This window comes from Serinus canaria, chromosome 1, assembly GCF_022539315.1.
Source record: "Serinus canaria isolate serCan28SL12 chromosome 1, serCan2020, whole genome shotgun sequence".
Classification (NCBI taxonomy): domain Eukaryota; kingdom Metazoa; phylum Chordata; class Aves; order Passeriformes; family Fringillidae; genus Serinus; species Serinus canaria.
In genome coordinates this window covers 66797062-66809889 of record NC_066313.1, presented here as the reverse complement: position 1 = coordinate 66809889, position 12828 = coordinate 66797062, and the positions used below count along the sequence as shown (strand labels likewise).

The 12828-nt window shown below is 48.5% G+C and overlaps 1 protein-coding gene across 3 annotated transcripts; it reads left to right on the top strand.

The window, feature by feature from the left end:
- The first annotated feature begins 2348 nt into the window (after positions 1-2348).
- POU4F1 (POU class 4 homeobox 1) lies at positions 2349-4351 on the top strand. 3 transcript variants are annotated; one of them, XM_050972454.1, is made up of 3 exons: positions 2349-2471; positions 3302-3563; positions 3657-4351. In XM_050972454.1, exons 1-3 carry the CDS (start codon positions 2349-2351, stop codon positions 4349-4351), a joined length of 1080 nt encoding a protein of 359 aa, XP_050828411.1. The 3 variants fall into 3 exon arrangements, with proteins under 3 accessions (XP_050828411.1, XP_050828420.1, XP_030090722.2); XM_050972463.1 differs by having other exon boundaries at positions 3302-3564; positions 3664-4351; XM_030234862.2 differs by having other exon boundaries at positions 3302-4351.
- The last annotated feature ends 8477 nt before the right edge of the window (positions 4352-12828 follow it).

Genomic DNA, 12828 nt, shown 5'->3' with positions numbered 1-12828 from the left:
ATAAAGTATGATTTGTGGATTCTGATACAATGATTTCGATAAATAAGGAGAGCCCAATCCCAGTTTCAAGTTCACTCCCCTTCAGAGATGAAGTTGCATTTCGCGACCCCAGGGGACACGGTAATGGATGGAGACCTGGCTCCCTCTCGCACAAGTAATTGGCAGACGCTCCCTCCTTCCTCCTGGACTGGCTAGGGAGCGAGGGAAAGGCTTATGAAGACAAATGTGTCTTCACTTGGGGTTGTGGTATGTGCTGTTGTGTGCGCGTGTGTGTTTTCCTGCGTGACCTTTCGGCTATGTTTATGCGCATAAATAAGAGGCGCTCAGGAGAAACGGAACAATTCCGATGCACTCCCTGGCTGTCACATCCCTGATCCAAACACCCCGCATCCTCTCCTCGTTGCCTGCTTGCCTGCAGCCCTGCCGAAACAAGAGAGGCAGCATCTGATCGGTCCCCGAGGGACGGCTCCAGCGTGCCCCAAGGGACAGACGGGATTCACCTTGGGCCGTTCGCTAAGGATTCGAACTAATCTCACAGGCGCAGTAGCAATTTGGCTCCTTCCGTAGTTTTGCCTCCGACTTCATAAAGCAACTACAAGAAAAAAATAGAATTTACTCTAAAACGGGACAGAAATCCTAAATCACTCATAATACCAACAGGGTCACTCTTTAGCTGTTTGATTCAAAGGCAAGAGTTTCTAAGGATAACCACAGAAAAGGGAGGGAAATAAGAGAGAGAAAAGAGAGAGGGAAAGAGAGAGAATAGAGGAGAAAGAGAGAGACAAGAGAGAGAAAGAGAGAAAAGAGAGAGAAAGAGAGAGAAGAGAGAGAAAGAGAGAGAGAGAGAGAGAGAGAAAGAAAGAAAGAAGAAAGAAGAAAGAAAGAAAGAAAGAAAGAGAAGAAAGAGAGAAAGAAGAGAGAAAGAAAGAAAGAAGAAAGAAAGAAGATAGAGCAAGAAGGAAAGAAGGACAGAAGAAAGAAGGAAAGAAGAGAAGAGAAAGACAGAAAGCGAAAGAAAAAGAAGACAGAAAGAAGACGAAAAGAAAGAACGAACGCAAAGAAGAAAGAAAGAAAGAACAAAAAGAAAGAACGCCCGCCCGCCCACGAAGAAGAAAGAACGCACAGACCGAAAGACAATAACGAAAGAAAGACAACACGCCCGAACAGCCACGACACGCAACACCGGCCCGACCCCAACGCCAGCGTGCGTTGGTGCTTGTTTTTTTGCTTCAGGCCACGCCAACTTGGTTTTCCCGGGGAGCAGGAGTGGGGCTGGGCAGCAGGAGGAGATGCTGCCCAGCCCCAACTCTTCCGCGGCGCTGCCCGTGCAGCGCGCACACGCACACGCACGCCCCGCGTGGGCGCAGCGGCTGTCACCCGCGGCGCCTGGCACATCAATAGGTGCAATAAAACTACACGGGGTGGGGGAAAATTAAATTACAGGGAAAACAATAGCTTCCGAGTGGTTCAAAAAAATGTCTGCCGCCGCCCGTCTTGTCCAGGAGCCGGTGTAGAATTCGCGGCAGGAGTGGGGAGCGGCCGGAGGGCGCCCCTTTTTCTGGCAGAGCTCCGCTGCGCGGAGGGGCAGAGCACCTTTGTGCTCCAGTGCCGAGGGCCGGGCCAGTTCCCGGCGCAGCTCCGACGGCAGGGAAGGGGCGCCCAGCCCCGCACCCCGCCCATCCCCGCCCCATCGGGGCGCCCCGGGCCGCGCTGGCGGCCGCGCAGCGCGCACGTGTGGCAGCCACAGGTGCCGCAGCCGCCCGGTGCTCGGTGCCGCTCGGTATAAGAGTGGCCCCGCCGCCGCCGCCCCGGTGAGACGGGCGAGGGCTGCGGGAGATGCAACAAGGCGCGGGGAGGCAAGGACCGGGGGCGGCGGGAGGAAAAGGAGGAGGAGGAGGAAAAGAAGGAGGAGGAGGAAAAGAAGGAGGAGGAGGAGGAGGAGGAGGAGGAAGGGGGGGAGACAGCTGATGTCTGTCAAAGCCGGAGCCGCCGCGCTCTCGCGAGAGCCCGCCCGGCGGTAGCCACGGGATGCGGGGCTCAGGTGCGGGCAGAGCGCAGCGCAGCGCGCCCGGCGCCGGGCAGCGGCAGGCAGAGAACTGAGTGAGGGAGGGAGCGAGGGAGACGGCGGGGGCCGGAGGGAGCCTTGCCGCCCGCTCGCCTACCCAGCCCAGCCTCGGCCACCTCGGCAGCGGCGGGGGCAGGGTCCGCTGCGGCACCGCCGCCACCACCGACTCCGCCACCGCCACCCGCCGCTGTCAGCGGCTTCCCCCGGCGGGAGGAGAGAGCCCGGAGAGCACTTTTCCCCCGACTTTAGGAGTGTTTGTGGATTTACATGCCAAGCCTTCAAGATGATGTCCATGAACAGCAAACAGCCTCATTTTGCCATGCATCCCACCCTACCTGAGCACAAATACCCCTCTCTACACTCCAGCTCGGAAGCAATAAGAAGAGCATGTCTACCAACTCCACCGGTAAGGGACAGACAGCTGCAGTTCTCTTCTTTCTTTCTCTCCCTTACAAGCACACACTTTTCTTTCTTTCTTTCTCTCTCTCTCTCTGTATACTGCATGTATGTGTATGTGCATTAATAAAAAAACCGCTGCGAGGCACATTTTGACAAGCGGCGCTTAATGTTTTTTTCATGTCTTCCTCTGCAATCATCTGAGCGCCTGTGATCTTTTTTGAAAGCGGTGTTCACACGAGTCTCCGACTTCATCCACTTTCTGTATTAATTTTTATGACTCGGCCTCAGAAAAGGAATGCGTTTTATGTGCTCTTGTGTTTGACACAATTCCCCAGCTGAGAGTTACAGATCCATTTCTTCTCTTCCTTTCTCTTCTCCTTTCGTTTCATTTCTCCCCCCTTTTAATTTATTAATTTATTTGTTCCTTTCATTCCTTCCTTCTCTCCTTTCCCGATTCCCCTTGCTTCCTTACCCTTCTACTCTTTGCTTCTTTTCCTCTTTTGCTCCCTCTTCTTGCTTCCTTCCCCTCCCATCCCCCCCTTATTCCACCCCGTCCCTGTTTCCCCTCACTTCCCCGGGTTGTCGCCTGCTGTACCACTCTTCCCCCCGATCCCGTACTCCTTTACACGCTGATCCTACTGCCGCCTTCCCGGCCGTCACCCTAACTTTGCCCACCTCTCTCTCCCCTCCCTCGACTTCCCCCCTCCTTTTCCACGGCGCTCCTGCAACCCCACGCTGTCTCCCGCCCGTCCCCTTCCCCCTCCGCACTTTGCCCCCTCTCTGCCCCCTTGCCCTCCTCTCCTCTCCCCGCACCCCGCTGTTTTGTGTCTCCTGCAGCTGCAGAGCAATATCTTTGCCAGCCTCGATGAGACCCTGCTGGCGCGGGCCGAGGCTCTGGCCGCCGTCGACATCGCCGTCTCGCAGGGCAAGAGCCACCCGTTCAAGCCCGACGCCACGTACCACACCATGAACAGCGTGCCCTGCACCTCCACCTCCACCGTGCCCCTGGCGCACCACCACCACCACCACCACCACCATCACCAGGCGCTGGAGCCCGGCGACCTCCTGGACCACATCACCTCCCCCTCCCTTGCGCTCATGCCCGGCGGAGGCGGCGGCGGAGGCGGCGGCGGCGGCGGCCACGACGGGGCGGGCGGCGGCGGCGGCGGGGCCGGCGGCGGCGGGGGCGGCGGCGGCAGCGGCGGGGGCGGCGGCGGCCTCATCTCCACGTCGGCCCACCCGCACTCGCACATGCACGGCCTGGGCCACCTCTCGCACCCGGCCGCCATGAACATGCCGTCGGGGCTGCCGCACCCGGGGCTGGTGGCCGCGCACCACGGCGCCGCGGGGCAGGTGGCCTCGGCGGCGGCGGTGGTGGGGGCGGCCGGCCTGGCCTCCATCTGCGACTCAGACACGGACCCGCGGGAGCTGGAGGCCTTCGCCGAGCGCTTCAAGCAGCGCCGCATCAAGCTGGGGGTGACCCAGGCCGACGTGGGCTCGGCGCTGGCCAACCTGAAGATCCCGGGCGTGGGCTCCCTCAGCCAGAGCACCATCTGCCGCTTCGAGTCCCTCACCCTCTCCCACAACAACATGATCGCCCTCAAGCCCATCCTGCAGGCCTGGCTGGAGGAGGCTGAGGGCGCCCAGCGGGAAAAAATGAACAAGCCCGAGCTCTTCAATGGGGGCGAGAAGAAGCGCAAGCGGACTTCCATCGCCGCCCCGGAGAAGCGCTCGCTGGAGGCGTACTTCGCCGTCCAGCCCCGGCCCTCCTCCGAGAAGATCGCCGCCATCGCCGAGAAATTGGACCTCAAAAAGAACGTGGTGCGGGTTTGGTTTTGCAACCAGAGACAGAAGCAGAAACGGATGAAATTTTCCGCCACCTACTAGGGGCGGGCGGGAGGGGCGGCCCCGGCATCGGGGGCACCGGGGGGGTCGGGCCGGGGCCGCGGGGGACGCCCACGCACCGCCACCGTCGCCTGAGACTCCGTGGGAGGCTCCTGGGGACCAAGGGACGATGTAGAAATTAAATGCGAACTACTCGGGGAGAGGGGGGGGCGTGCGCGTCCGGGGGTGCGCTATCAATTATTAAAACAAAAAAGACACCGGGACACCAACGAGAAGAAGGAGGAGAGAGGAGGTAAAAACGCTCTAGAAGCCCAGGGGGGTCACTTCTGCGGCCCTCTTCTCTCTCTGCCCCCCAGCCCCCCGAGAGAAAGCGGGAGAAAGAGCAACTTAAAGCGTAAACACACACAGACACACACACCAATAAATACCGTGACAGCAACAGCCACAAACCGAGAAACCTAAGTCACAACTTTCCGAAGGAAAACAAAACCGACCAACAAACCCGGAAGGCGAAACTGTTGGTGATGATGATGCTACGTTTGGTTTGGGTCTCTTTTCATTACTTTCTGCTTTTTTTTCTGTACCCTGGCTTAGTAATGAATGAGGACAGCGGTGGTTTGGTGCGGGGGATCTTTTTCTTTAGTTGACTTGGGTTTGGGTTTTTTGTTTTCTTGTTTTGATCTTTATTTTTCTTTGAGGTTTTTTTGGTTGTTTTTTGGTTGTTTTTTTTCTGTTGTTTTTTATTTTCCTTCGAACGCGGTTTTGCGCGAGGCTTTGGCGAGGGGTCTTGTCTGTGCCGGGGGAACGGTGAGAGCGGGGCAAGGGCCGGCAGCGGGGGAGCGGACCCCCGAGGCTAGGGAGCAGTCCCTTTCCTCTCCGTGTTGCCTCAATAATCCTAGCTAACTCAAGAAAAACAAGGGAAAAAAAAGTTACTTCACATCCCCTTTGTCTCTCCTCCCTCGCCTGCGTGGTTTGCGTTTCCAGCTGTGTCCAAAGACGGGTTCCTCTCTTTGCGGAGATGCATCTGGAGGCAGTTGCCAAACCTGCCAGAGCGAGGATGCTCTCCAAAAGATTATGTTCAGACTCATTAAGGCTCATGGTTAGCTATGTTCTTTCTCCTCCCTCCCACCCCGCTGCTCCCAGCCGTATGCCCCCCGGCATCCCCACCAAATCTGCTGGATTTAGGTTAAGGTCCTCCCTTGGTTTCCTCCAAGGGCTGGAGGTTATTGCACCCGGTAGGCAAAAGAAATCACCGGTGATGGGTTTGGAATGACATTTGTTTCTGAGGGATGTGCATGTTGGGAACAAACACACGACAAAAAAACCACTTGGGCTTAAAAGTCTTTTATTGCATATCATAAACGTTACGTGGAGGAAGGCTTTTGGAAGGGGTGTGTGGGGTTCAGTTTGCACTATCACAGTCTCCTGGACTGGATTGGAAGCGGTGATGTTGTTCTGTAATAACCTTGCTGGTACTGCTAATAATCGTCAAGGTGCGTTACATGTCTCATGGATTGAAAACAAACAAAATTATCAGAGCTTGTTAGGTAAAAAAGAGGGTGACGTGCAGAAGCCATCTCTGACTCTATCTCTTGCCGAGAGACTGCTGAGGCTTTAGAATAAAAAAATAATTTCTGAAAAGAAAATACCATTCCGTTTAAATCAAAACAATCAGTAGACTGAAATTATGCATGACATGACCTGAAAAAAAATTCAAAAAGAAAAAAAAAAGAAAAATAGAAAAGGAAAATAAAAGAGGGGGGAAAGGCATAGAAAGACCCGTGATAAAGTCTCGATATTATTTATTTATTTATTTATCTATTTATTTATCTATTTATTTTATTAATATTATTATTATTATTTTGTGTATCATTGTTTGCAGCGCAAACATTCTATGCATTTTGAAACTGAGCACTAAATAGACTAGCTTCTGGTAGAATCTTTTGTGGATGGTGTAATTTCACAGTTTAACTGCCTGTTTTCACCGAAAACACAAACGTTCTTGTCACGTTCTTGTATTTAGATTTAAAAGAGGGGAAAAAAAAAAAAGAAAAAAAAAGATAAGAAAGACGATTGTAAATATTTTCTTTAATGCACAAAACAACAACAACAACAACAACAAAAGGTTACAAACTGCAACCACGTGTGGATCCTGAAATGTCTCACTGAATAATCTACCTGTCCATGTATGTTTGCTGAGCTTTCTCCTTGGTTGTGTCTTTACTCTATTTAATTTCTATCAGAAATATTTCTGTACGCCAAAATACAACAGGGAGATGTGTCCCAGCATACTTACAAATAAAACAAACGTAAAAACAGAATAGTTATTATTATCATTATTGGGTGCATTTAAAAAAAAGAAAAATATTTCCACGGCTGGTAAATTCAAGGTATGGCCGTTAGACGATAAGACTAATTCTACCAAAAAGAAAATAGTGAGAGATGTATTTTTCTGCTAAATCCAGAAATCATTACTTTGAGATAGCTCTTATGTGAAAATCGGTGCTCTGAATAAAATTAACTATATATTAGCTGCGTGTGTTTCTTGAAGTTTATTCTATAACTGCAGAATATAAATCAAAGTAAAATTTTAAGAAGGACTTCTGAAGTATTTCTTTTCAGTGTGCTGGAAAGGATTATGCACCTACAAAATATGTATAAAGAAGAAAAGCTTGGGTGGTTTCAGGTTTATATGTTGTTCTGACTGGCCTAATTGCACTTAATTATGTATCAAGATACTTTATTTTTATTTTGGGTTAATAAATATGAAAATCCTAAACTGATCTCTCCTTATGTTGTGAATGCAATTGTTCATTAGGAACGTATAGGATGCCACCTACTGCTTCAAGTGATCAAAGAACCTCTTTCTATTTTCTGATGACCTGTGACTAGATCAGATGCCAAATGTAAAAAGTTACTTAATAGCTGGGATTATTTCTTCTGTAGACATATTTTAGCCAAATCTTTTTAATTTTGCCGGTAAATCTGTGAACCAAGACACGTGATGTTCAGAAAAGAATAATACATTCAAAAAAGCTGTGATTTTAAACAACTGTTGATGTTAAAAAATAAGCACTAAAGGTATTTTTAAAAAACCCATAGATCTCGTCCACCGGAAATTGACTTGTTTATGTTGTTATTAACTTGAAATGTCATCAGAATTTTTAATAAATGCATTTGTAAAAATATTATTTTATAGAAAAGTATTACCGGATATCATTTTTTGGAGAGTCAGGAATGAACAAATAAAAATAATTACAAATGCTGGGTTTTCTTTTTCATCTGCCCCAAATGATGGAAATGTTGAAAGTGATACCACATTTGTATCATTCAGTAATGACCGATGTATGTATTGAAAAGTTGAGGAGCTTGTTTTGTAATAAGTACAATCCTTATCGACTACAAAGAACAAAAAGTATGTTAATAAAAGAGATGGTGAAAATAAAAGCTTTGCAGAGTTTCCTATTTTCATGGTAGGAAACTGTGCAAAACCAAAAATGTCCCGCTTTCTGTCGGATGAATCTGAATAGTTCATAAAGCCACAAAAATTCTCCTGAGGCTTTTTTAACAAATGTCAAGAAAGAGAGAAAGAGAGAAAGAAAGAAAAAAAGAAAAAAAGAAAGAAAGAAAGAAAGAAGGAAGGAGTTAGTTTATAAGATTTAACCTAAGTACTATTAAAACTTTTGCATCCGAGGAAAAAAGTGAGATAAAAGAGGAAGTGGTATTTATTTCCCAGCAGTGCGCAGCTTCTCGCATAGAGAAGAGCCATTTGTGGCCAAAAAGATACAGAAATGCCCCCCACTGCCCATGTGCCAGGGGCCGAGGCCGCTGCCGGGCGGCGGCTCTGACCGACTCCTGCGCTCCAGCCTGTGCCCCTTGCCGATGAGCATTTCGCTGCTGTCATTCCTTGAACGGCCTTTTTCTCCACAGCCGAGGTATCTCGCCGCTCTCCTAGCGTTTCCCAGTGTGATTTTCCAGTCCTAAATTTGCTAGACGCGGTTTGGCTCCCGGAATTTCTGCCTAACGCTTGCTCTTCGCTTGCTTTCAACTTAGATTAGGCCATCATAAGTGAGTAACAGACACCCACTGCCACGGTCGTATTGATTTTTACTCTCCTGTGATATTAAGACTAATTCGGTCCTGGTTCAACAAGTAAAAAGGCTTCCCAGAAGGAGAATGAAGTGTCCTACAGCACTGACTTTATGGTTTATGTGCCTCCCTCCCCGCCTCCCTGTGTTACCCCTTTCCTCCGAAGAGAAATAGATTTGTCGAAAGATAATTATTTTAACTCTGACGGACTCGAGCGCATAAAGCTTGATAGCGCTGGTGGTGCCCTGTGTTATTCTGGCATTTCCCAAACGATTTTAAATCCCTCCAGTTATTTATATCTCACTTTTCAGCCGGCGCTGGTTTTTTTTTTTTTTTTTTTGGTTTGTTTTTTTTTTTTTTTTTTAAGCTTTATTATATTTACCTGCTGATTCCAAAGCGGAGGCAAGCCTAATTGATTTTTAAAAGATCAGCAGCAGAATTCTAATCCGCTTGGGAACCTGTTTCCACCTGCCAGACGAGGGTCTGATTATGGGTAATTATGTTATTTAAGAGTTGATAAAATAGCGGGGCCCGGCGCTGCCCGGGCCCCTTCCCCAGCCGGGGCGCGGAGGGGACCCGCGCGGGGAGAGCCGGGCGCGGCGGGGCCGCCGCCATCACGTGCGCCGCTGCAAACACAATTACGGGGCCGCCGTTAATAATTCATGGGCTGAGATTTAGAAAATTAATAAAATGAATTATAACAAGAGGCTAATTAAAAACTTTAGTAATTGTTGTCAAGACAGCTTGATGGGAGGCGTGCTGCACGACGCTCACCCCCACGCCCCCCCCCGCGCCTTCCCTTCCTTCCCCTTTCGCTTTTTGAGAAGCTTTTTCTTTTTCCTCCTTTGCGACCCCTTCGCACCTGAAGGAGGCTCGGTTTGGGAGAAAAGCAGTGGATGAATATATAGGTCAGCTGAATATATAGGTCCCAGAGATGAGACCGAGGTGGTAAAACTGCAAGCAAGTCTCTAAGCATCGTAGCAAGACAGATAGGCAGGCAGCGGGTGGGTGGGTGCGTGGATGGATGAATGAAACCCAGGGCTAAAAAGTTAATTTAAAATAAGATGTCACATATAAATCTTTGAAGAAGCAGTCGTGGCAGAAAGAGCGCCTGCACCGGAGGGCCCCAGCCCCGCCGGCGGGCGGACGGGCAGCGCTGGGGGCAGGCAGTGCCGGCCAGGGCGGGCAGCGCCCGCGGGCACAGGCGAGCACTTTCCGCCTTCTCTTCCGCACCACCGAGGGCAGAGGCAGGCGGTGCGGGCCCCCACCGCGCCTCCTGCTCCGCGGGGGGCGGAGGCGCCGCGGGATGCTCGCCCTCCCCCGCCGAGAGCTTTTCCGCCTGCTGGTTTGAGATGCAACTTTGAGGCGGACCCAGCGCGGCGCTCCCGCGGGCAGAGGGGGCCCGGGAGCCCGGTCCCTGCAAGGGTGCGGGTTTATGGCCCTGTCGCCAGCCAAGCTCTGCTGGGGAGCTCGCCGTGGCTGGTCGTCCAGGGACAGCTGCACATGCAAAATCTGCCTCCCAAATTGGAGTCACAGCCCCTCTGGGAAACCAGACGTCCTCCTTTGGACTGCTTTTTAACTCCTTCAACCTGCTTACCTAAGTGTACCAAAGCATCTCTAACTCTGGGGGAAAAGTGGTTAAACACTTCTTTTTGTTTTAATATAAAATTAAAATTTATCAAGCAGTCGGGGGGTAGGAAAAATTACTTTCAAAAAATGATGTCTTAAGACGTTAATCACTCTAAATGCTGTACTTAAAGTATTTAAAAGGTTTTATATAAAAATTAATAATTTTTAAAAGACACTCGGCCCTGATACGTTGAAGATAAATTGTAACTTCTCACTGATTTCCACAAGCGAGCCATAAAAGACTCCAAAGTGCTTCGCTGGGTGAGAATGCGGAGTGAGCCTGCCGCTCTCCCGGCTGCAGCACGGGGCGGGTCCCGGTGCGGGGACAAACCTCCCCGAGCCCGGGTCCAGCAGCGGGAGCAGACAGGAGGCTCATGCTGCAAACACCGGCTTGGGAGAGGGCTTTTCATCCCTTGCCCGGTGGAAGAAAGAAATTTAAAATTGTGAGACAGAGCTAAAAGATGTAAAGATGTAAGATCTGTGTGTATGCCTTTGGTTTGATTTTTTTCTTTTTTTTTTGTTGTTGTTGCTTGCTTACTTTATTTTAAAAAGGATGTTCCTTGACAAGAAGATAGCATGTCAACATGAACACATCTTTTTAGGGGCTGCGCGGAAAGAAGACGAGGCGCCAATATACATAACTTAACCCTTGATTGTGGTCATTGTATAAACCGAATTACTAACAAAAGTTTGTTTGGTAACTAATTATAGCTCACTAAATCTCTGCCTCTCTTCACTTCCGCATAATGTATACAAACTTTTGTACACGCGGATCAGAATAAAACAAAGTGTTGACAGCATCCAGCAGTGGAAATTCACTTACACAAGACTTTTTTTTTCACTGAAGTGTTGACAATAAACATTTAATGAAGGCAGAGACTTGGATGTCTCCAGACAGTGTCAGAATACTTTAAACAGACCATTAGCATGGCTTCTTCTACTTCAAACAGAGCACACTATACCATAACATTATAAAAATACAAAGTATGAAACAAATAATCTGTTTATACAGATATTTTAAGCTGTTTTCACCAGCTCTGACATCCCCTGTATTTAGTAACAGAAACTTACTCATTTCAGATTACTCGCGCTTAAAAAATGTTAAATACAGTTAATGCAATATTAATCGCCCTTTGGTGATATAAAATGCAATATTTTCAGGCAGCTATTGAGCTTTTCTAGAGGAAGAGCTGATGAAAACAGTCACAGCTGAATAGTGGAGAGAAAAAAGCTCTGTATTTATTGCTTTTGTTTGGCTTTTGGCTACAGAGACAGGAACATTCTAATGGGGTAAGGACATTTATTTTATCTGCAATCTATTGCTGCTAGAGCAGGAGTGGCAGATGGGGTTTGGTGTTATATTCACAGAGTAATTTAGAGCAAATCCTAATAACTAATAATGATTTATGTTAATTTCAATCACTTATGTGACTTTATTAAAGCACTGCTGTAAGAGGAATAGAAGGGGAGGGGGGGAGAGTAGATACTGGAGGGAGACAAGCTGTGTCTGTCTGAAACTGAACCGCGTGCTTGAAAGGTTTGCTCCAGCGAAATTTCTGATGCGAACAAGCAGGTTTTGCTTTTGAGACTCTCTATCGCCGGCCTTAATTTCTTTTTAAAAAAGCCCCTGTAGAAACCCCGGCCATTGACAAGAGGCAAAGCAGAATAGAGAGGGAGCAAGAGAAGAAGAGAGCGTTTGAGGGAGACTCGTGTTATGCAAAATGTATTGATTGTGTTTGAGGAATCTGCGATGCTGATGTGCTGGGCTCCCGAAAGAATAGAGGAGGCTACTGGCGAAATAGCTAAGAAAGCCCCAAATGCACATACAGGATACGAAACTTTTATTCCGGGCTGCTTCAGCGTGGTGGAGATCTACAGTTCTCTATTCACGTTGCATCGGCTTTACTCCTCACCAAAAAACCTCTAGGAGGCTTTATCCCACGGGATTTTGTATTCTTATTAGGGAAAAAGAAAATAATCATAATAAAAAAGCAGCTACGGCAATGACCCTTTCGTATTTTCCCCCCTAATCTTCAGTTTCATTAGCAACTGCTAACACTGAAATGTGCACACACGTAAACACAGAGGCACACGTCGCCGTGTGTGCATTGAAAGAAGAGATATTGGTGAAAGCCAGGAAATCTCAGAACAGCTAGCGCTGCTCTGCATAGGGTCGGTTTGATGTAAGAGAGAGGAATACTTACAGGATTTTGAAAGGGGGGGGTGCTCTTCGCTTCTGGCAATTTACTTTCCCAGGTACCTTTATGCGCTTTTCTGCCTTAAGGCATACAGTCTGAAAGTAAAACAACATCAAAGCTCCTTATTAACACTATTTTACTGAAATCAGAAGATGAAGCTACCTGAAACGCTTAATCTGGTGTTAGCATTTATTTCCCAACTAAACAGCCAGAACAAAGTTAAAAAGAGTCGGGGCAGCTATCTACAAGGCAAAGTGCAGGGGGTGATGTATGCTTCTATCAGAACCCTTGAAATGCATCAAATAAACCTCAGGCTTTGCTGCATTCTAAGCCACTTTTTGTATAATATAATTCCTCCTTCCAAACACCACGGCTGGGAGCAACCTCTCTCCCACGCCGCCAGGTGCATTAGGTGCGAGTTCCCTAACTTTTGGATCATTGGCAGGAAAGTCTTTTCTGCACTGCAAGATGGCATTGCATTATATATGCCGCCGGATTCCACAGAAGGCAATTTTTGTGTACTCTGTGCTAAAGGACTTATATACATAGCAACACCTTTTTTTTAATCTAGAATAAAAAAAAAAAAAAAAAAAAAACCAAAAA

Excerpts from the sequence above, each read along its gene's own strand:
- POU4F1 (XM_030234862.2), top strand. The coding sequence starts at position 2,349 with ATGATGTCCATGAACAGCAAACAGCCTCATTTTGCCATGCATCCCACC. Across the intron at positions 2,472-3,301 it reads CATGTCTACCAACTCCACCG|CTGCAGAGCAATATCTTTGC; the intron begins GTAAGGGACAGA and ends TGTCTCCTGCAG.